Genomic DNA, 23,776 nt, shown 5'->3' with positions numbered 1-23,776 from the left:
ATTAGTGATAAATATTCCCTCCCTCTCCCTTTGCAGGTGCACTAGCCAACAAGGTCAAGAGAAAAGATACCCTTGCCATGAAACTCGGCAACATGGCTCCACGGCAGGAATTCCAAGAAGGGAACACTTTTCCTCGGAAGACCAAAGAGGAGTGGAATGAAATCCGACAACAGATTGGGACGACGTTGATCAGGTATGTTGGGCAGAAGAAAGTATGAGTGTTTTTGTGTGTGTGTGTGGCGTGGGGGAGACTGTGGTATGTCTTGGGAAGATGTGGGTACCCTTTCTGAAGGATGTCACTGCACTTAGCTCAGATACTGTACTGACACCACTGCAAAGCCTGCTGTGGTTATCTTCTGGTCCTAGTTAGTTCACAGGACTGATTTTTGGAGACTGAAGTAATCTATGGCATATGATATATCTGCCCTGCAAGGATCAGAAGCACTGGCACAATTATTTGAAAATACATTTTAACTAATCTTTCCCCATGTGGGTTAAAAAAAAAACCTCTGCAGTTTCTAGGGCTGAAGGGGCGAAATAGGTGCTGGTACATAAGAAATGGACCTCTGAAACATCTTGCTTCTACCTCGTTAATCTCTGCTCAGCCAAAGTGAACTCTGACAAGTTTGTTTCTGGGTCACGGAGGAGCCAGAGCTCCTTCCTTGCTTCAAAACACTTGAGCTCAAGCATTTCACCCAATCCATACCGAAATTACTTGCTAGAAATGCCCCAGTCTAGATCAAGTTGGCAAGCCTGGGGCATTTGTCCCCCCCCCCCCCCACAAGAAGGCTTGTGCCCGCATCCTCCTACTGAAATCTGTTTGAAAATCACCACCCCAACTTACTTTATTGAACAGCTTGCTGGACCCTTACTCACAAATGGATTATTTGGGAAGAACTCCCATCTTCGGTTTCCACAGTATGTGTGGAGAGGTCTATTTGTAAGTTTCCTGCAAAAGTTTCATTTTTCTGGAACTTTCCCAATGGAGGTAGTGGTTCTTTAACATGGTGCTCACTTCCATAAACAACAGATTCTGGAAACTGAATCTTAATGAGCAGCATCAGCTGGAGTAGAGTACCTTGACTTTGGTGGTCTAGGCTAGCCTGATCTCGTCAGATCTCAGAAGCTAAGCAGGGTTGACCATGCTTAGTACTGAGATGGGAGGACCACCAAGGCACTTCAGGGTTGCTGTGTGGGGGCAGGCAATAGCAAACCACCTCTGCATTTCTCTTGCCTTGAAAACCCTACGGGGTTGCAATACCTTACGGCTGCTGCTTGGCGGCACTTTCCACCACCACCAGAATGTATTAATTGTTTCTGAGACATCGTGGGACAGAAATCCAGTGCAGGCATGTTTATGTTATCTCCTGTTCAATGGGCTGGTTCCTGGAGTCCTTTTCTGCCAGTGGAAGCACTTTCCTCCAGCAGACGGAACCTTCCCTTGCCAAGACTCTTAGAAGGGCATTGAGGGTGGGAGAAGCTCCTTCCCCTGGCGGAACGCGCTTTTGCAACAGTGACAAAGTCCAGTGCATTGCGGTCTGTTGTGTTAATAGTACAGAGCCAGAGAAAGGGATGCTAGGTTACTGGTCACTCTTTCTGTTTGCCCTAAAATGTTGCATTTGTGATTCTCTTTCTTAAATTAGGCGGTTAAGTCAAAGACCAACAGCAGAAGAGCTGGAGCAAAGGAACATCCTTCAGCGTAAGTGAGAGCCAATTGGCTAACTGCTGTTTCCTTCATCTTATATGTCAGGGGTGGCCAACGGTAGCTCACCAGATGTTTTTGCCTACAACTCCCATCAGCCCCAGCCAGCATGACCAATGGCTGGGACTGATGGGAGTTGTAGGCAAAAAACTTCTGGAGAGCTACCGTTGGCCCACCCCTGTTATATGTAGTAGTGCTCCAGACTAGCTTGATCTTGCAAGCTAAGCATGATCACCCCTGGTTAGTAGTTGGATGGGAGACCACCAAGAAGGTCCAGGGTCATTATGTAGAGGCAGGCAATGGCAAAGAAGCTCTGTTTGTCTCTTGCCTTGGAAACCCTACGGGGTCACCAGAACCCAGCTGTGACTTGATGCTGCTTTCTGCCACCTGGCTTCAAGGCATTGTCTTTGGCTGCTGTCCCACAAACACAGAGTAGAGACTCCACTGGCTATACCTGCCACGCAGCATTCTTGCTGCCCTGCCTCTTCCTTGCATTGGAAAGTTTCATTAAGTTCCCAGCAAGCTGAAGGGCTGCTGTAGGTGGCCTAGATTGCAACTAATGAATGATGTAGGGCTTGCCACATGAGGACAGAAGTATTTTTCATGTTGGTGCGAATCAGGCAGGAGTTCTCATTTTTTTAGAAAGGATCCACCCCCCCCCTCCCCGCTTTATGATATCACTTATTTCTTCTGATTGGGAAGTAAGGGAAAGAGGGATCATTTGTTAGGAGTACAATGGTTTGCAAAAACAGGGAAAGGGGGTGGATGAAAAATCAAGATAGGCCTGGGATGAGAGGCAGTATGATGTAGTGGTTTCAGATTAGGATCTGGGAAATCCAGGTTCAGATTCCCATTCTGCCATGGAAGCTCACCGTGTAATCTAAGTTAGGTTACACTCAACCTAACTACCTCAACGGGGGGTTGATAGGATAACATGGAGGAACAATGTGAGCTGTTTTGGGCCCCCATTGGAGCGAAAGATGAGGTATAAGTGAAGGAAAAAACAAACTCATTAAATTTTGAGCATTTTTATCTGGACTTTCCTTCAAGGAGCTTTTAGGATGCTGTACACAGTTTTCTCCTTGCCCATTTCACTCTCACAGTGACCCTGTGAGGCAATTCCAGATGGGTAGCCCTGTTAGGCTGCAGCAACAAAAATAAAATAAGGGTTCCAGCAGCACCTTATGAACCAACAAAATTAATTCCAGCTTATGCTTAAACTGTAATAAAATTTGCTAGCCTTCATGATGTCACTGGAATCTGCTGCTTTTTTCTCCTGTACGTTAGAGTAGACCAACAGGGTGTGACTGGCCCAGGTGAGCTTCATGGTGGGCTGGGGATTAGAGCCTGCAAATCCTGTCTCTTATTCAGACTCTTTAGTGACTACAACTCATTGGTATCTGGATTGCAGGGCCAGATCTGGGGGTGGGGGGTGGGCAAAGGGGGGCGCTTGCCCCGGCTGCCAACGGAGGGGGGATGCCAAATTGGGCATGGAGTCCATTGTATTCTATGGGACCATAAGACAGAATGGGTCCATAAGGAGGTGTCATTTTTTAATTTTGCCCCCCCCCCCTCAAAAAAACATGCAGATCTGGTCCTGCTGGATTGGCTGAGTGCAGGTCTTGCCATTGTTGGAAGAATTAAATATGAGAACTAAAGACATCTGTTGATTTCTGGGTCTGGGAGAAAGAATGCTTCTGGTCTTGTACAGGTGCTGGGTTAAAAGAGTTCTCTGCATTTGAGAGAGGAGGAGAGAAAAGCCAAGAGCTCCAGATGTTGAGGAAGATGGAGGGGAGCATAAAGGGGAATGTAGAGCATCATCTTTTTGCATCTAGGGCTAGGCCAGCCACCCCGCTGTGCATACAAATACAAGAACTCTGCTGTTCTAAATACTTCCTTTACTATCTTCCTAAAAGTGCCCAGATCATAAAGAAGTGGCCTGTCCTACTACACAAACAATGCAGAAGCACTGTCATTCCAAATACTTTCCTTTCCTCTGAATACCAATGTCAGGAGGCAACATCGGGGCGGGGGGGAGGACCTTGGTTTATGTCCTGTTTGTTGCCCCTTCTGAAACATAGTGCTGGACTAGAGAGACCACTGGCCTGATCCAGCAGGGTTGTTCTGTTGATCTTCAGCAAGTGCTGAGGTCACAAAGAAACCACCTAAGGAAGGTGTTTGTGCATCTGTGGTGCTGGTGCAAGGGAAAACTCCCTGCATGTTAGCCAGAAGGGAGGCATGCAGCAAACGTAACGGGGCCTTCCCCAGAAGGTCAAAAAGAAGGGGGACATTCATGAAGGAGGAGATGTTGAGTGGGTGGGGCCCAAGCCATTTTGGGTTTTAAAGGTCAACAATAAGGCATCTTCTGCTAGACCCAGAAACAAGCTGCCAGCTAATGTAAGTTCTTCACAGTAAAGAAGAAATAGAATCTGGTGGGCAATCAGTAATTTGAGGCTCCTGCCATGTTCTGAAGTTTTCAGGCCATCCTGATAAAGTGGTAACCCTAAAAAGAATTTAGTGGGCTATGAATCTCCCCTTGCAAGGTTTGGTTTATCCCTCATCCTTAATAAATGATTTCAACCTGAGAAGAATGGTCTGAAATGAGATCAACCATGGGGCCATGTCTTGACCAAAACACCCTCCATATAGGAGTAGAAGATCAACAATGAATTTTGAGCCCCATGTAGGACATATTTTACCTCAGTGGGATTCCCTCCATAGCTCAGGGATAGCCACGTTCAAAATTACCATGAACCTAAAGAGCCACATTTTATTTATGTAAGGCTTGTAGTTCATATGTCTTTATGGCAGTGGCTGTTTTCTTGTGGAAACCCCCTGCCAACCCCAAGCCCCACTGGGCAAGGAACTTACCCACTTAGCTGAAACATGGAGCAGGTGCCACACTGGGGAATGGTGCTCAGGATAGCCACAGGTAGCATGTCTATGAGCTATATGTGGCTCTTGAGGCATGGAGCAACAGTGCTTTGTTTTACAGGTAGCACTGTCAATTGCATGGCCTCTCACATATCTGTTGTGGAGTCTCCCTGATAAAGTATATCCACACAGAGCTCCACTTGCATAATACTGTCCTTCTTTCCATCACCTTTTCCTTCCTGCCTTCATCTTCTTTCCTGTCTATCTGTATGCACAAACACATAGTGGAAATGTGGCCCCAGCTTCTTTAATCTAGTGTTGTAGAACCCCCTTTCCCTTTACTGCTTGGCTGTGTTATTAATTCACATTCAACTTGTGCTGCTGAGACAAAGGGCTTGTTCCAAACTTCATCAAAACATTCTTCCCGACAGCAAAAAATGAGGCTGACCGGCAGGCAGAAAAGCGGGAAATCAAACGGAGGCTCACCAGAAAGGTAGTGGAACTCTGCACGCTTTTATTAATATTTGCCAGAGTGACTCTTTGGGAGTTGGCTCACTGAAGCATTCTAATATGTGAGGATGGGAATTCCATAAGATTTGTTCTGGGGGTCAATCCAGGCATCAGGTGGCATTGACTTTGGCATGTGGTTGTAGCGCTGAGCATTGTGGGGGTGGGGGGTGGAGAATGCTATGCTTAACCAAGGAACTGAAGAAAAACCAAATTCATTTTGCAGGCTTATTTCTCAGTGTAAAGTGGTGGTGAAGTCTATATGGGAATATGGGTGTGTTCTTCCCCTCCTAGCTGTCCCACCAATTGGGAAAGCGGAATAATCGAGCAGAGCAACACAGGAATTCTCATAGCTGTTGTGATCACATTTAAAAAAGGGGAAGGGGCTGCTGAAGGGACACAAGAACAACCTTCTCTATGCCTTTTTTGTAGCTTAGCCAAAGGCCCACAGTGGCTGAACTGCAGGCAAGGAAGATCCTGAGGTTCAATGAGTACGTTGAAGTAACGGATGCTCAGGACTACGACAGGCGAGCTGACAAGCCCTGGACGAAATTAACACCTGCTGACAAGGTGAGGAAACACTCTTTGGAGAGTGCACTCTTTAAAGTCAGAGTGTTGCCTGTAGGTATGGAAGGTATGTAGGTATGGAAGGTATGTAGGTATGGAAGTCCAATGACTGACCTGGATGGCCCAGGCTAGCCTGATCTCATCAGAAGAGTTGGTCTTGGTTAGTACTTGGATGGGAGTGCAAAGAGAAGAAGAAGACCGCAGATTTATACCCCGCCCTTCTCTCTCAATCAGAATCTGAGTGACTTACAGTCGCCTTTATCTCCTTCCCCCACAACAGACACCCTGTGAGGTGGGTGGGGCTGAGAGAGCTCTTACAACAGCTGCCCTTTCAAGGACAACTTCTACAAGAGTTATGGCTGACCCAAGACCATTCCAGCAGCTGCAAGTGGAGGAGTGGGGAATCAAACTCGGTTATCCCAGATAAGAGCTTGTGTACTTAACCACTACACCAAACTGATGTAGTCTATCACCCTTGTGTTGTGGACACTTCCTGTGCAAAAACAAAAAGGTTTAAGTGTCACAAAGTGTGCAGGAATCACGAATGGAGGATAACAGATGGGCATATGCATCAGTTGGGGACCCACAAAGAAGGGCAATTTAGAAGTCCCATTCCAAGTTTAACCTTGCCTGTAGGTGAGGCCTGTTTTTCCTGCATTTGGGAGCAACCCATTAGAGCGGCCCCGTGGTGCAGAATGGTAAAGCAGCAGTACTGCAGTACTGTGGCCTGAACTCTCTGCTCACAACCTGAGTTCAATTCCAGCGGAAGCTGGATTCAGGTAGCCGGCCCAAGGTTGACTCAGTCTTCCATCCTTCCGAGGTCAGTAAAATGAGCACCCAGCTTGCTGGGGGGAAAGTGTAAAAGACTGGGGAAGGCAATGGCAAACCACCCTGTAAAAAGTTTGCTGTGAAAATGTTGTGAAAGCAATGTCACCCCAGAGTCGGAAACGACTGGCGCTTGCACAGGGGACCTTTCCTTTTCCATTAGATAGAGCAGCCTGTATCCTGCACTCAGCACATTGTTACACCTTCCTCCAACTTAAGTGGCTCTTTTGCTAGAGGAACACATGAAGTTGCCTTCTGTTGAGTCAAACCCTTGATCTATCAAGGGTCAGTCATGGTTACTCTGACTGGCAGCAGCTCTTCAGGTTCTCAAGTGGAGGTCTTTTACATCACTACAGGTCAGTCCCTTTAACTGGATATGCTGGGAATTGAACCTGGAACCTTCTGCATGCCAAATAGATGCTCTACCAGTGAGCTGCATCCCTTCCCCTAAATTAATGAACACATGTGGCTGCCTTATACTCAGTCTGATCATTGGGCTATCAAGGTTCACATTGTCTACTCTGACTGGCAGCTGGCCTCCAGGGTCTCAGATTGAGGTCTTTCACATCACCTACAATCTGATCCTTTTAAATGGAGATGCCAGGAATTATACCAGAAACTTTATACATGCCAAGCAGATGCTCTGCCACTGACTTGTGGCCATGCCCTCGAGAGTTAAGGAAGAGCCACTAAAGTGGAAGATGTCTTCTTAGGCGGGAGGAAGGCTTTGAACTTTGCTGAATGATGGTTTACAGGCCAGTGACAGGATGTAAGGAATGGCAGAGCAGGGGCGGGGGAGCAATTTAGAGATCCCATCATACTCCTTCAGAATTCTCTTAAGCAATCAGGGGGTTGAAACAGGTTGATTCTCCTACCCCACCATCCTGTTAAATTGATATTTAGCCCCTCCCGGAGCGTGCTTAGTCCACACTGGCTGGCTTTTAAATTTTCTTTTTCCTTTTAAATAATATACAGTGTCATTTTTTTTTTGCATGCCTGCAGAATCTACTGAATGGAGGCTCCTTACCATGTTTGTAGAGGACTTGATTCAGTGGCTTTTATCATCTGCATGGGGGGCAGGCTGTTTGTATTGTACAAAAGGGGAGAGACTATGGGGGCTTTCAGCAAAGGGAGGGAGGAAATAGTGGGGGAGGAGGAAATGAGATGCCTCCTGCAAGTCCTTGTGAGTTCCCACAAGAGATGAGATGCTTCTTGCAAGTCCTTGTGAGTGGAGCCCCGTGGCGCAGAGTGGTAAGCTGCAGTACTGCAGTCCAAGCTCTGCTTATGACTTGAGTTTGATCCTGGCAGAAGCTGGATTCAAGTAGCCAGCTCAAGGTTGACTCAGCCTTCCATCCTTCCAAGGTTGGTAAAATGAGTACCCAGCTTGCTGGGGGGGGGGGAGTGCAAATGACTGGGGAAGGCAGTGGCAAACCACCCCGTAAAAAGTCTGCCATGAAAATGTTGTGAAAACGTCACCCCAGAGTCAGAAACAACTGGTGCTTGCCCAGGGGACTACCTTTACCTTTATATATATATAGTCATCCTGAGCAGAGTTAACACTCTTCTAAGCCTATGGACATCAATAGACTTAAAGGGGCCTAAGAAGGCACTGTTACTGATAAAAATTACGAAACATAATTGTGATAAGCAAATATAGACAAATACAAGTGAGAAAGTAAATGAAAATAATGTGCACCGTAAATAAGGAAGCTGGCCTGCAGCTTCCCTCCTACCCTGCGCAGGGGCCTTTCTGGGCTCCAGACCAGATTCTTTCTTTTCATGTTTCTGATTCTGGCTGCTGATCAGAGAGTGCCTGAAGAGGAAATGCAGCACAATGGCCAGGGGGGGGGAGGGCTGTTCTTGTCTTGCATAAAGTGGCACTCAGGCAGAAAAGACTGGCCAGAGCACCTGTTTCCAATAGGGCTTTGATAGCAATTTATGAAAGAAGTTGGGGGAGTGGAATTGAATTAACCTTGGTGATAGCTGAATTTGATATGATACCTCTTCCTTCCTTCCTCCCCACCTCCCCTTGCAGGCCGCTATCCGGAAAGAGCTGAACGAATTCAAAAGCTCTGAAATGGAAGTCCATGAAGAGAGCAAGCAATTCACTCGGTGCGTGAGAGCCCTATTAACACGTTGGTTGCATTCCCACCATGCCTTATAGTGTTCCCCAGAGTTCTCCTTGATACACTTTAGTTTTTCAGTGTGTGGTGGCTGTGCTGGGGTAGAGAAACAGCCCACTTGTGTGGATTTCTGGCCTGTGGCAAGAGCCATCCACACATCTCTGTCTCTCGGCCATGCAAGTCTCACTTTCTGAAATAACTCACCTTGAAGAGCTCTGCATTAAAAGAGAATGCTGTCCTCCAAAAAATGGGGGGGGGACCCTAAGGCAAGGTCTGTGCCTCTTAAAATATACAAATGGCAGAAATGTAAAATAATAACCCACTGGAATATAATAATCTTACATGGAGTACTATAGTGCAATATGAACCAGATGTTTGTGTGTAAAACTACCATATCTTTTTGCAATAGTCCTGACTTGAATGTTGCATGTGCACAAAAGTTTATACCCAGAATTAACTTTGTTGGTCTTAAAGGTGCCACTGGACTCAGCCTTTGTTTTGAATGGCCCAGCTTAGCTTGATCTTATCAGACCTCGGAAGCTAAGCAAGGTCAGTCCTGGTTAGTACTTGGATGGAAGACCAACAAGGAAATCCAGGGTCACTGTGCAGAGGCAGGCAATGGCAGACTACCACCTCTCACTGCATCTTGCCTTGAAAGCCGTATGGGTTACCACGTCACTTGTGACTTGACAGCACTTTACACACCCAGCTGGTCAAATCCAAAACCAAGAGCACAGTTCACATAATATGTTTATTAGGACCATCTGTGAGGCACAGAAGAGCGTGCAAACTTTTGAATTCCCCAGAACTCTTCATCATGCTGCATGTTACAAAAAAGTATGAAAAAGGCTTGGAGGAAGAGTGCCCTTGGGCCATAATACTGAGTCCTGTTTTAGCCAGTATTGTGTATTAAGTAATGGGCAGATTCAAAAGGATGGTTTTTTGTCCGGTTGCACCAGACTTTCACCTAGCAAGAGGCACTAAATGTGTTTCTCTGCATGGGAGACAATAAAGTCCCAAAAATGGTCTTTCTAAAACCAAGCAAGACTTATCAATCCTTTTTCAGGCTGAAATGACAGAAGACTCTGGAGATTAAATTTAAGGTGTTGCTTGCATTGTAAAGTCAACTGAGGCCAAGCGGGGTAGTAGGCGATCTTAAAAACTCTTAGCCTGAGACCCTGGAGAGCTGCTGCCAGTCTGAGTAGGCAACACTGACCTTAAAAGGCCAGTTGTGTAACCTGATATAAGGCAGATTCTTGTGTTCCTGTATCAGAACTCTTCATGAAACTTTCCTTCGTGATCTACCCTGAGCCCGCTGGTGGGGAGGGTGGAATAAAAATGTGAACAAACAAACAATGTAATTGGCCGTGTTGGCTGCTGGTCTACTTAGGCCCTAATGGTATGGGTTTCTGTTATGGGCTTCCAAATACTAACTTGTGATTTTCTTCACCTCTGCTGCAGGTATCATCGGCCATGAACGTGGTTTTTTTAAAAAAATTAAATAAAGCAATACCATCAGAAGAGGAGAGGATTGCAGTGTTTGCTGTGTTATCCCAATGAGGAGGAACCCTGAAGTTTGCCCCAGATTTGCCGTCATAACATATCCAGGAGCTGACTTTCTGCTGGGAATGGAAAGTGTGTATGTGTAGGGTTAGGACCTTCTTCAGAAGTAGCATAACGTCCGGAAGGAATTTGTCTCAAGTGCCATCAGATCACAACGGGAAAACAGAATCAACATCGAAACACTATACCTCATACAATCAGCAATACTGCTTGCAGTCCGAGATTAGCCTCCTGACTTGGATTTGCCATGCGTGGCTCCATCATAAGAACAGGGAATGTGCCCCCTTCAGTTCCTGTTCTGCACTCTCTGGCTACGTTGTCTACTGTAAATATGTCCTGCAAACTGTTTAATAACTGCTTTGTCAAGGACAAAAGAAGATTGGAGCTCTTACCAAGAGACCTGGAGCTAGCAAATTGGGACTGTGTATGTGTATATATGCATATGTTTGTGTTGTGTGTTCGCTGTGTACAAATGAAACTCAAAAACCCAGTACCATTCTAGCAGGAAGCTGACACATTACTATTTTATGGGTTTTTTGGTGTACTTAATATGCAAAATCACTACTGACCAATTTTTTCTGTTGTCCTATGGCGAAATTATATAGGGTTTTTTTTAATGGCACATACTGAGTCTTGTAAAAAATCCCTCCCCCCCCCCGGCAGCAAAAACAGCATTCTTCAAACCTGCTGTGAAGAAACCTCACTTTTAAAAAAATAATACTTCCACCTGTTTAACAGGAGCCTAAAATGAGTTGCCTTGGGGAAGCAGTGGCATGGAATATACTGTAATTATTTTTTTAAGTCATAGCTTCCTCTTTTTCTTCTTTTTTTAAAAGAATGATTTTTCAAAACCGGAGTAAAACTTGCCTTTTCTTAATCCTGTAGCAGAATTTTATTTGAAGGTTCTAAAGTTTATTTTTTTCAGAAAAAGGGCTTAAAATCTGACTTTTTAAAATGACAAGAAGCAAATGGGGCACCCCGTCTTCTTTTTTTGTTTTTAAAAACAGCTTTTATGGAATGACCCAAAATGATGCCCAGAGGCACTGCAGGGATGGGAAGGCAAAGGGTGTGGGGGAGATGACTTGATGAACATGGGGCTTGGGATGGGGGCTGTTTTAAAGTTAATGGTTCTGTTTCAATCACTGGTTCCTGGCTATATTTCCACCTTCCCTGTTCTCACTTCACTTGCGTTATCAATGGTTATGGGTGTAGACGCAAGTCCGTATTGACTGCTAGCTTGTCTCACCCAGCTATAGATGTCCCACGCAACCCTGAGCTGGATGGCTTTAAGAAAAGAGGCCTTGATGTGCTTATATTGCCATTCATTCCCCCATCTGCCAGGCACATGGGGGGAGCAGGACCATCCAATGTGAGAGAGGGGACAGGCCTCCTTGAATCTTTCAGTAGCCACATCAGATGGGATTTAATTATGTAGTTGTTTTCCAGCTTGCCCATGGATGAGAGAGGCTGCCACCAGATGAAATTCTCTTTGCTATGCAATTCTCTTTATCTCATATTTAAAGATTCACATGCCCTAGCCTCCTAGCTGGATTAAGTTACCTTACTGGAGACCAAGGCTTGGAAACCCCAAGTGCTGTCGTTACGCCTCTGACTTTTCCCACCTTCCTTCATCTTTGAACCTCTTTCTGTTCTCCCTCTCCTACACTATTCCTGGTTCTGAGCAGCAAATCACTGTGAGACTATTTCCCATGGGGTGGAGGAGTGCGGCTTGCCTTTTCTCTCTATCATAATCCTTAAGAACAAGGTGCAGAGAAAGAGAGAGAGGCTCTCATGTGTAGAAAACACTTGGGTGCTGGTGCACTCTGGATCCAAATGGCTTTCATGATGTATAAAATATCTCCGTAGAGGAAATCATTGCATTGTATATCTGTCTTCCTATCAACAAAATTTTATGAAATAAAATTATTTTAGGAATTTTTTTTTTAGAACAAAGCTTGCTCTTTTTTTTAGTTCCCTCCAACCCATTAACGTTTCTTGCCGGTTTACAACAAATTCTGCTTTTGAGAAGGATGGTGGCACAGAAGTATTAGAGCATGTACTTTAGACGCCAGAAGTTTCAGGCTTGGCCCCTGGCATCTCCAAGTTACAAGACTAGAGATGCCAAGAAAGGATACTTCTCTTTTGGAGACTCAAGAGAACTGCTGCTGAACAGTGTGACTAACAGTTAGCTTGGCAGACCAAGGGTCTTTGAGTTCGTATGAACCAGCATCAAATGTTCATAGGAAGCAAGGGCCTTTCTCTTGTTGGCCAAATGGCAGTTTTGTTAATAGCTTCAAGATTAGGCAGGTATTTATGTGGAAGAACTTTCTGCACCCATCCAAATGCAATAGCGGATAGAAAACATTAGGATGCTTTCAGTGGAAACATTTGCAAATACCAAGAAAAAAGCCATATCCTGACCAGGGTGTCCCAGGGGGGCAACATCTGGTTAGCATTTGGATGGAAAAGCACAGAGGAAATCCAGGGTTGGTATGCAGAGGCAGGCAATGGCAAACTACCTCTGCTCCTATGGGATTGCCATAAGCCAGCTGTGACTTGACAGCACTTTCCACCTCCACCACAAAAAAAAAAAGCCTTGGAAGGTCTGCCAGTGCTGATTACTGTGGTACACTACATAGAGTCAGCCTGGTAAGACTTAATTCTGAATTCATACTCAGCCATCAAGTTCATTGGGGCAGTCTCTTGTCTGCTTAACACATCTCAGAAGGCTGTTGTTAGGGTAAAATGAATAGGGGAAACGTATACCATCCTGAGCTCCTCGGTGGGTTAAAAAAGTAATAGATGTCTCGGGGCAAAACTGCCTGTTCTTTTACAACATGTACACCACCCTGAGCTCCTTGGTGAGATAAAATATAATAGCCGTCTCTTCTTGGGTGAAACTGCTTGTTCTGCTACCTGCCTGCCCAATGAAACCAAGCTTGTATTGTTACCAGTTTTCCCACTCAGTCTTGCCTGGTTTGTTTTCTGCAGTCTCATGTGGCTTTTTCTACTGTAGTTGCACAGACCCGTTTGCCCCCCATCTGCTTTTGTGTCAAAAGCCGCCTCTCCCCTAAAGAAAAACTGATAGAACAGGGTCCATGATACTTTTTTCTGTTTACAGGAGACAGGCATCCCCTGATAAAAGAAAAATCTACAAGCACCTTCAACATTTGTCTGTGGCAGAGTATGGTCCATGCGTCGAAGCCTATTCGGCAGCCTCTTCAATTGCATGCGTTTAATACCATACACAAAGTCTCATGCGAGACACAGATCAGGCAAATCGAGCGAATGGCTCTACGATCGCCTGAACTTATCCATGGTTAGGAGTCAATCTGGGAAAGTAAGAATAAGTGCAGTCCTTACAAAAGTCAATGAAAGACATAATAAATTTAAGCATTCTGGTAGATATTCCACGCTACTCTGTCCCGTTCGAGTGTTCCAATTCACCGACGACAGAGAGGACAGGAATTCTCCGCTGTTCGTTCTTTCTGGCTTACATGCAAAGAGATGATATAGAGCGGAGGAAGTCGAACTGATCGCATTGCGTCAAACACGTAAGGGGAAGGGAGAACGTGCTGCCTTTTCCTCTTACACGATTTTTTTCCCCAGGGACTTTTTACCTGGGGAACTATTAGATATGGACTGTCCCCGCCTGGGTAGCTCCCACCAGCTCCTGCAGTCCTGTCCCAGCAGCCCAGGAAAAGGCTGATTTAGTGAGCAAACGAAGGGAGGAGAGTTAATGGCAAGCAATGCAAATGGAAGAAAATGGGGAGGCGGAAATTAATTGCAAGCAAACGCAACGAAAGATCCCCACCAATTTACTCTTATTAGCCGGTAGCTAATGGAGGATGAGATATGACGTTCCTCCACTCTCCAAGCTCTTTTACTCCCCCCCCTCCAGCCGAACGCTTCTGCACATGCGCCTGGTGATCCAATCGAGTGCCTTTTCCCGTCATCCCTTGCCCTTAATATATACCCACGTCTTACGTTGGTCGGCCTTTTCCGAGCTCGTGGTGGGCTGAGGTAAGAGCAGAGAGGAGTAGAAGTGGTTGGGAAAATGGGGGCTGCCGCTGCCAGTTAAAATCGTAGTAGTCGTGGGGGTGGGGGGAGAGGGAGTACAGGGAATTTGAAAAATAGGTGCTGGTGGAGCGGAGTGTGGGAATCTACCAGCTTGTGCTTTTGTTACGGTGGCTCACGAGGACCATTTTTAACGGCTTTTGCACGATGCGGCGGGGCCGGGACTGCACTTGTGATTTTCCCAGGCTGTATGTATCCCCTGGCCCTTGCACTAAGGAAAACGGGGCCGCTTGTTTACTCTCTCAAGTTAAGAGAGCTGTCCCCACCTATTTGTTCTGCTCAGGGTTCTCCTTTCAGCCCAGTCCTTTGATGGACCGAGAGTTGCCAATCTCCAGGTGGGGTCTGGAGATCTGGAATTACAACTGATCTCTGCACTACAGGGATCAGTTTCTCTCGAGAAAATGGCCGCTGTGCGGCACGTTATACTCTGCGGTGGTCCTTCCCTTCCCCAAACCCTGCCCATCTCAAGACCCACACCCAAATTTCCAGGGATTTGGCAACACTAGAAGCAGATGATGCTGAGAGAATGTGACCAGCCCATGCTCACTTTGAAAGCTTCATGTCAGGGGAGCCAGATAGTTGCTGTTTCTTTTGGGTTAATTGAGGCTTCTTTATAGCATTTGCTTACATTACAGTATGTGATGTACTGGATTAGGATCTAGGTTCAAATCTCCCTTTCAGCTATCAAGTTCACTGGCTACTGTTAAAACCTGTTTCATAGGGTGGTGGTTAGGGCAAAGTGATGCTGTGGCCAGTCATGTATGGTGCTCTAAATTTCTATGGAGGTAGGATACTTAAGATTGTTCAATGGGATTTAGATGTGGGAGTGAAAAAACAAGAAATGAGCATTCAGGATATGTACTTGCTTTCAGTCTTTTATTCCTATATTATTTTTCTTATCTGTTATCTTCTATCTCCAGTGTTAGATAGAGTGCAGTGAAAAATCATATTTTCCTGACAACTATAGGTACGGGCTCTGAAATGTGTGGACATTGCACAGTACCTTCCTTACTGAAATAACTCACAGTCTTTTGCAAAGCAGACCATACAAATGAGGCAGGAGTACAGGTCAGGCAGTTTCCAGATTTGAACTAAATGAACTTTGCATCATGCCTGTTGGCATACAGACGTCAACCATTTTACTTTGGTTGTTTGTTGAGGTGCTCCATGTAGCTCTATGCAGACCTTCGGATAGGGAAAAGGAGTTACTAAATGGTAGGTGGCATATCTGTTCTTTTAAAGTGAGACTTGGGAATGCAACACTTAGATTCTTCTGTTTTAGGATGAGAAGGAGATTCACTGTTTTATGGAATAGAGAGATGCCCTGCTGTAGCATGCTGAACATGAAGCTGCCTCATAATGAATCAGACCACTGCTCCAGCAGGGACGGTGTTGTTTCCTCAGACTGGCAATTTCATTTTATTTGATTTATAGCAATAGTGCTGTAGAGGTTTTTTACATCACCCACTACCTGGTTCTTTTATTTGGAGATACTGGGGATTGAACCGGGGACCATCTGCATGCAAAGCAGAGGTTCTTCCACAGCCCCTCTCCAGCATTGTCCTGCTCTTTGGGGAAGTCAAGGGTTGTGTGCATCATTATCCTCTTCATCCTTGCAATAGCACTGTGATGTAAGTTGAGCTGAAAGGGAGTGACTAGTATACTCACATGGGTGAGTGGGGGCTTCTAGGGTTGCCAGATCCCTGGAAATTTGGGAATGGAACGGGTTTCCCTGGTCCACTAACTGCTGTCGCACTGTATTCTGTGGCTTTGTCATAGTTCATGCAAAGATTGACCTTCAGACTTCGCCATGTCCATGTGCTATGCTGGTTAGAGCCAGTCTGTGTTGTACATTTGTACTTTTATGTAGTTGTGTTAAATTAATATTCTGCTCTCTTCTTACAGTCAGAGCCTTGAAAAAACTCACTGCCTGCTTTCAAAAAGGTCAGGTGCCCACAGGTGAACATGTGCCCCATTTTGAAAATTCAAGGTATGCATAAAAAAGTAACTTCTATGCTTTGGAGGGTCTGGCATGACTTGGTCCATGGGTTGCAAAGAGTCGGACTTGACTGTGCAACTGAACAACAAAATATGCTTTGTTCTGTATTCTCCGTGTGGGATTCATTAAAAAAAACCCCAACTAGAATGCCCTACATTTTTCTCATTACCTTAGAAGGGGATAAAAGCTGTCCATCCAATGGGGACATCTGGAGAGGTTGCTCTCTCACAGCTCTGTCCTTGTGGCGTACGGGAGCGTAGGGCTTTGTGCTCTGTGACGTAGAGTCCCATTCCACACCATTGGAGAGCAAGTCGGGCCCCTTGGGTCTGCAGCCTGCATATTCCTACTGCTTCTCTGAGTCTTCGGAGGGTGACTGAGGAGACAAACCATGCAGGAAACATTCCTTTGTTGTCCGGTTTGTGTTCCTGGTGTTCTAGAAAGTTGTGTGAGTCCATCTTGCATCTGTTTGTTCTCTCCTCAGTATCCATGAAAACCTGTTCCATGCTGATGAAGATACCCTTCGCCCCTGAATCATCTGTTTGTTTCATTCTGAAAACTCGAGGTATTTTTGAGGGCAGTTCTTCCTTTTCCCCATAGACACCTACAGTGTAGGTTCTTTCATCAAGAATAGCATGCTTGGTTTAATGTGGTCATCTTTAACATGGTGCCCTCCAGTGTTTTCTTCTGTTCTAGAGATCCATTCCTAGTCTCCCCCACCCCACTGGAGCAGGAAGTGCTTCAGAAGAGGCCAGGAGAGCATTGTAGGAAGCACCAGTTTGAAACCGTTCATCTTAAAAACTCAGTATTCTGTGGAACTTCCCAATGTGTTATTGCTCCCATGTTCCTCATAGCAACCATTTTCATTAGGCCTCAGTCCCCAGGTATCTGGCAATAGCGCTTGATATTCTTTCTCAAAATTGCAGAACTGCCCAAGGTCTTGACAAGATTGTCTGCCAGGAAGCATGTTGCAATAACTCCTATGTACTAAAGTACAGACAATACTAGATTACTGCACCCCAGTTAAAAAGCCTGGAAGGGCATACTCGCCCAGTAACATATTTTTATCCAACAGGGACATCTGGGGAGTTCACTCTCCCATAGCTCTGTCCGTGTGGCGTACGGGAGCATAGGGCTCCGTGCTCTGTGATGTAGAGTCCCATTCCACGCTGTTGGAGAGCACGTCGGGCCCCTTGGGTCTGCAGCCTGCATATTCCTACTGCTTCTCTGAGTCTTCGGACGGTGACTGAGGAGACAAACCATGCAGGAAACATTCCTTTGTTGTCCGGTTTGTGTTCCTGGTGTTCTAGAAAGTTGTGTGAGTCCATCTTGCATCTGTTTGTTCTCTCCTCAGTATCCATGAAAACCTGTTCCATGCTGATGAAGATACCCTTCGCCCCTGAATCATCTGTTTGTTTCATTCTGAAAACTCGAGGTATTTTTGAGGGCAGTTCTTCCTTTTCCCCATAGACACCTACAGTGTAGGTTCTTTCATCAAGAATAGCATGCTTGGTTTAATGTGGTCATCTTTAACATGGTGCCCTCCAGTGTTTTCTTCTGTTCTAGAGATCCATTCCTAGTCTCCCCCACCCCACTGGAGCAGGAAGTGCTTCAGAAGAGGCCAGGAGAGCATTGTAGGAAGCACCAGTTTGAAACCGTTCATCTTAAAAACTCAGTATTCTGTGGAACTTCCCAATGTGTTATTGCTCCCATGTTCCTCATAGCAACCATTTTCATTAGGCCTCAGTCCCCAGGTATCTGGCAATAGCGCTTGATATTCTTTCTCAAAATTGCAGAACTGCCCAAGGTCTTGACAAGATTGTCTGCCAGGAAGCATGTTGCAATAACTCCTATGTACTAAAGTACAGACAATACTAGATTACTGCACCCCAGTTAAAAAGCCTGGAAGGGCATACTCGCCCAGTAACATATTTTTATCCAACAGGGACATCTGGGGAGTTCACTCTCCCATAGCTCTGTCCGTGTGGCGTACGGGAGCATAGGGCTCCGTGCTCTGTGATGTAGAGTCCCATTCCACGCTGTTGGAGAGCACGTCGGGCCCCTTGGGTCTGCAGCCTGCATATTCCTACTGCTTCTCTGAGTCTTCGGACGGTGACTGAGGAGACAAACCATGCAGGAGACAAACTACTGGTCAATCAAGTTTTGTGTATGCTCAGTACATTTGCGGTCAAACCATTGTAAATGTGTTGGATGCTGAGGGTTACTTTGGTATCTTGGTATTTGTGGCAGGGTGGGGGGCACATGAAAATGTGAAGTGGTTTGCATTTGGAGTACCTCCCAGGGGAAAAAACCTCAGTGGAAGTCCTCAATCTTGCAGAACCTTTGGACCCTTCTGTAATTCTGAAGGAGGCCGTTTGGTGCCACCAGAAAATGGCTGCTGGCGTGGAACACAGAATGTTATATAGTTTCAGAGGGTAGCCACGTTGGTCTGTGGTCCAATAGATTCAAGTCCAGTAGCACCTTGGGGAGCAACAAGATTTTCAGTGCATGAGCTTTTGCCAGTCAAAGTTCCCTTAGGAACAGAGATCTGAGCCTTTATTCTAGTCAGAACACAAGGGTGCACGCATTGTACCTTTGCATCCTTTACAGACATTCTTTACAGCGCCCACCCTCTGACTGGGCTAAAAAGACAAAGTTCTCCATTCCTTCTCACATCTGACAAAGGGAGCTTTGACTCTTGAAAAATTATACTTTGAAGATCTTCCTAGTCTCTGAGGTGCTCCTGGACTCAAATTAGAAGGTTGGGGCTTTCCAACCCAAGCATGCCCTCTGTGCCACAGTCCACTGTTTCTGAGAGTTTCACTGCAGGCTGAAGTGGGCTCTTCTGAAGCAGCTCTTGCTCCAGTGAGGTGGAGGAAAGGCAAGTCTGTTTCTTTGCTTTGGGGAAGAATCAAATGGACTCGGGGTGGGGGGGCGAATAGTTGTGGCCATGTTGGGGAAGAGGGAGCTTGTGCTTCCTAATGGGTGCCCTCTCTCTAGCTTTCCTCAACCTTTTTCTCAAGTAAATGCTTTCAAGGGACCTGATTCCTAAACACACATTTCCCTTTCTGTTTGTTATAGTTGGTGCCATGCCCTTGCTATGTCATCCTGCCAGCTCCAAATCCTGCTCTGATTCAGGAACCTGAATGATGGCTTGATTACTGTCATTGTAGCTATGCTTTTATCGGAAGGATCCGACTTCTGGATGGCATAACCACTACAGTTCTCCAGGTACCTGCCGACAGGCTTGTGTCTCTCTTTTTTTAATATGCTGCTGCATATTAAATACCTCAGAATCTGTTCTGCAGTATTGGGTGTTTGTGACAGTTTGGTATCTGATTTGTGAGCAGTGCTCCCTCTAAGTTGTGGAGTTGTGTGAGCAAAAAATTCTACTTTAAGGTAAGGTAAGTTTATTTTTATATCCCGCCCTCCCCCGCCAAAGGCAGGCTCATTACTTTGTGAGCTAATGGCATTAAAGTTGTGAGCTACTGCATAGATTAGTTTGCTCTGGGGCCATTTTCCCTGAGCTAAGACAAAAATCTGAGGTGGAGACTAAAAAACTGAGCTAGCTCACATTCTCAGCTTAGAGAGAACACTGGTTGTGGGTGCCTTCCGTTGATACTGTTGCCAAACCATGAGCTCTAAAGGTGAAATTTGTCTGGAAACACAAGTGTAGCTTTTTTGATGGTGGATGCCTCAGCTACACATTTAGTTATGGCTGAGGCAATCATCTACCAGCCCACATTTGGCCAACGGTTTAGTCTGTCTATTCATGTATAGTCCACTTTTTTGCTGAGATGCAAGGCCAATTAGATGTGGGAAGTGCTGTCACTGCCAACATATGGCGACCCCCATAGGGTTTTCAAGGCAAGATTCAGTAATAGGTGGTAGTTTGCCATTGCCTGTTTTTGGTTAGTGATGCTGAACTTCCTTGGTGGTCTCCCATCCAAGTACTGACCGGGGCTGACCCTGCTTAACTTCTGAGGACTGACGAGATCAGGCTATCCTGGGCCATCCAGGTCAGCTAAGGCAGGTTACATAATTTAATAACAGAATAGAAACTATGACACAATATGATACAATCAATAAAAATAGGACAATATATAGTGAACAAGGCAATCAAACTGGATAACTGAAATAAGAAAGCAATGTGATGAAAACAATATGAAACAAAAAAACTCAACATATATTCCACAGGAATCTCCCTTATAAGGCAAAAAGAAACATAAATGTTTGATTTTGTTGTAGTTACCCAACTATGCAGAAGCACACAAGATCCATAATGGTGAACCCCTTGCTGTACGATAAAGGAAAGGAAAGGTCCCCTGTGCAAGCACCAGTCGTTTCCGACTCTGGGGTGACGCTGCTTTCACAAAGTTTTCATGGCAAACCTTTTTACGGGGTGGTTTGCCATTGCCTTCCCCGGCAATTACACTTTCCCCCCAGCAACAAGTTTGGGTACTTATTTTACCGACCTCAGAAGGATGGAAGGCTGAGTCAACCTTGAGCTGGCTACCTGAACCAGCTTCCCGCTGGAATCGAACTCAGGTTGTGAGCAGAGGGCTCCGACTGCAGTACTGCAGCTTTGCCACTCTGCGCCATGGGGCTCTTGCTTGTACAATAAAGGGGGACTGTAATTTAAGTAAATAAACCATGGAGCCAAATCATGTGTAACAATACCTAATGGGGTTTTCAAGGGAAGAGATTTGCCTGTGTAGCAAATCTGGTATATTTTGTTTTTACCTCACCTGGATCAAGGTTGCTTACAGGCAATAATTATAACATTACTGATTCAAGACAGTTAAAATAATACCCCCAATACTCTCCTCTCCTGATAAATGCCTGCTCTTCATACGCCTTCAAAAGTCATGGTAAAGTTGCAGCACTCCAACAGGGGGGGGGGGCGGGGGCTGAACTCACCTCTGTAGGACTATGGTCCATAGATGGAAGAAGCCCAGGCTCTGGCTAGTGCCACATCCACCATCTGAAGTGGAGGAACAGCCAGCAGGTGGCAGCTTGAAGGCATAGTTGTTGCATGAGAATATGGGAGGAGACCTTTATCTGTTTTTTAATTAAAAACAAAACTTTTAGGCACTGGGTGTTACCAGAACAGAGTGACAGACTGAAGAGGGCTGCCCATCCCTGGTCAGGTATTAGCTTTTCAGGCAACAGCAGTATCCTTGCAATTCAGTGTTTTCATCCAACGGGGACATCTGGGGAAGTTGTGCTCTCTCAGCTCTTTCCGTGTGATGTAAGGGAGCGAAGGCTTCGTGCTCTGTGACATGGAGTCCCATTCCACGCTGCTTGAGAGCAAGTCAGGCCCCTTGGGTCTGCAGCTTGCATATTCCTACTGCTTCTCTGAGTGTTTGGACGGTGATTGAGGAGACAAACCATGCAGGAGACATTGTACAGTGTCACTATGAAGCTGTTTCAGAACATGCAGAGTTGCTGTGTGATAAAGACTTAAAGCTTTGCTTTTGGTTTTTCTAGCTTTATTTGTCCTGGTGTGAAAAGCAAGACTGATTTGCAAGAAACTTTTTACATATCTATCTTTGCGTCTGGTTTTTTTTTTTCATTTTTAATTGATCATTTTTAATAAGTTCCAGGTACTAGCTAAAGCAGCTGAACCTTTAAAAGTGCAAGATGTCCCTTCTGAGTGTGATAGGGGAAATTAGGAAAGAGTTAGGAAGCTGGAGCTGCCACTTGTGTGGCTCTTGAATGGTGAGAAGTGTGCATTAGAAGTCTCTCTCAGCAGTACGGGAACTACACATCCACCATTTTAAATGCCCATAGATTTGGTAGGTTTTGAACTTGCAGGAGGCCTTGAATATTTGACCTCTGCATATAAGTGGAGGGACGGTGGCTCAGTGGTAGAGCATCTGCTTGGGAAGCAGAAGGTCCCAGGTTCAATCCCTGGGGGATCCTGGATTTTTTTACATCAGGAAAAATACTAATGCACTCACTCAGGCCTGACGGGCATCTGCTATTGGGAAGAGAAAGTTTGCTTTAAGGGAACAAAAGAGAATGGCTGGATACCTCTCCCAAGTGCTGAAAATGCATTTTATTGTTAGTTGTAGATTTTCTGGGCATTTTGTTGTTGTTTGCAGGCTGCCTTTGGGGATCTGTTTGGATTGAAAGAAAGGGGTAGAGGTCCAATCAGACTACAGTTTTCCAGTTATGAAGGTGGAAATCCTAATATATTCTACTTTTTTGCTCTGTCAGATACTTTAAAAGAAGTAACCTCCTGGAAGCTGTTTGGAAGGCTGCTTTTATGAAAAATACTGCATCACAGAAACTTGTTTACACATCAACAGAACTAGAGAACTATTCACCAACAAAATGATTGCAAGCTGGCATTGATTGGGGGCGGCAACTGTATTTAAAAGAAAAGCTACACTTGAATGACAGATTTCAGAGAGGTATCCATGATGGTCTTCGGGGTATGAAGAGACTGCATGGTTTTTTTGTTGCAACAGATGAAACATTCATTGCATCATCCTTTTGTCAGTCGCAGCCCATTTAATGTGTTGCTTGGCTTCATGTGTCCATTAAAGAGGCTTACACCACAGTAAGCTTTTTAGTTTTTAAGGTGTTATGAAGACCAGCATTTGCGGTGCTGATAACAAATTTGGAGACCCAGCTTCAAAGATGAATTGTGTGCTCACATTCCAAGATGGTTGTGGATGAAGCCCTGGGCTGCTGGATGCTGAAAAACCTATTTTGTGTGATTGAAATAAAGCGGGTTTTCATGGTCTTTCTGCTATATGTTCAGCCATTCCCCCCCCCCCCCCCATCTTTTGACTCACTATTGTCTTCTGCAGTCCCTGGTTGGATAACAATAAAGTTTTATTTTTATATGTCTTATTGATGGTTTCTCTGGTGACTGCAGGTACTGCTGTTTTATTACAATTTATTTCATGCATCAACTCACTTTTTCAATGTTATCGCAACAATCTTGTGAGGTAGGTTAACCTGAGAGAATCACTGGCCCAAGAGCACCTATTAAACTTCCATGGTGGAGATGGATCAAGATGGGTAGCTGCATATTAGTGTGTCTATAGCAGCAGAAAAGAGCAACAGTCCAGGAGCACCTTAAAGACTAGAAAAAATTGTGGCAGGGTATGAGCTTTTGTGAGTCACTTGTTCCCATGATGGAGTGAGGGTTTGAACCTTGGTCTCAGGGATCCTAGTCCTAACACTAACAGCTGCATCATGCTGGCTGTTCGTGTCAGCTTAATAGATTGGATTGCTGGGTATTTTGTATTCTTGGTTTGCTACTGAATAAAGGACCAAGTGAAATGTAGGATTGCTTCTGCTTCCATCTATTAGTTGCCAGTAGGGCAACCAGCATTTTCTAATGTGTATGAGCGATGCAGAGGCAGGCAATGGTGAAACCACCTCAGAACATTTAATCCCTTGAAAACCCTACAAGGTTGCCAGAAGTCAACTGTGACTCGATGGCACTTTCCACCACCACCAAGCTCTGATGGGTTTTGTGTAAAAGGTCATGATCCAACAAAGTTGCCCTTAAACTCTATTGAG

At 45.4% G+C, this 23,776-nt stretch overlaps 1 protein-coding gene, 1 long non-coding RNA gene and 4 other non-coding genes across 11 annotated transcripts in view; all 6 read left to right on the top strand.

Annotated features, from left to right (window-relative positions):
• The window catches only part of PHACTR4 (phosphatase and actin regulator 4), a 132,914-nt gene extending 120,800 nt beyond the window's left edge, over positions 1-12,114 (top strand). For all 6 annotated transcript variants that reach the window (XM_060257984.1, XM_060257986.1, XM_060257983.1 and 3 more), the window contains 6 exons: positions 37-193; positions 1,644-1,699; positions 5,008-5,069; positions 5,516-5,653; positions 8,511-8,587; positions 10,060-12,114. In XM_060257984.1, coding sequence (XP_060113967.1) covers positions 37-193; positions 1,644-1,699; positions 5,008-5,069; positions 5,516-5,653; positions 8,511-8,587; positions 10,060-10,075 — 506 coding nt within the window. In that variant the 3' untranslated portion in view covers positions 10,076-12,114. The remainder of the gene's footprint in view (positions 1-36; positions 194-1,643; positions 1,700-5,007; positions 5,070-5,515; positions 5,654-8,510; positions 8,588-10,059) is intronic.
• Positions 12,115-14,105: 1,991 nt separating this feature from the next.
• Positions 14,106-23,098, top strand: LOC132586098 (uncharacterized). The gene is made up of 5 exons (XR_009556347.1): positions 14,106-14,184; positions 16,144-16,228; positions 16,719-16,799; positions 19,316-19,465; positions 22,457-23,098. It is a non-coding gene; the product is annotated as an uncharacterized LOC132586098 (long non-coding RNA).
• LOC132586562 (small nucleolar RNA SNORA73 family) lies at positions 16,433-16,640 on the top strand. The gene has a single exon (XR_009556369.1). It is a non-coding gene; the product is annotated as a small nucleolar RNA SNORA73 family (small nucleolar RNA).
• On the top strand, positions 17,303-17,510 carry LOC132586561 (small nucleolar RNA SNORA73 family). The gene has a single exon (XR_009556368.1). It is a non-coding gene; the product is annotated as a small nucleolar RNA SNORA73 family (small nucleolar RNA).
• On the top strand, positions 18,173-18,380 carry LOC132586563 (small nucleolar RNA SNORA73 family). The gene has a single exon (XR_009556370.1). It is a non-coding gene; the product is annotated as a small nucleolar RNA SNORA73 family (small nucleolar RNA).
• Positions 21,435-21,641, top strand: LOC132586564 (small nucleolar RNA SNORA73 family). Its single transcript, XR_009556371.1, has one exon. It is a non-coding gene; the product is annotated as a small nucleolar RNA SNORA73 family (small nucleolar RNA).
• Positions 23,099-23,776: the final 678 nt, after the last annotated feature.

The sequence above is a fragment of the Heteronotia binoei genome, chromosome 17, assembly GCF_032191835.1.
Source record: "Heteronotia binoei isolate CCM8104 ecotype False Entrance Well chromosome 17, APGP_CSIRO_Hbin_v1, whole genome shotgun sequence".
Taxonomy (NCBI): Eukaryota; Metazoa; Chordata; class Lepidosauria; order Squamata; family Gekkonidae; genus Heteronotia; species Heteronotia binoei.
This window is presented reverse-complemented; position numbering and strand designations above follow the sequence as displayed.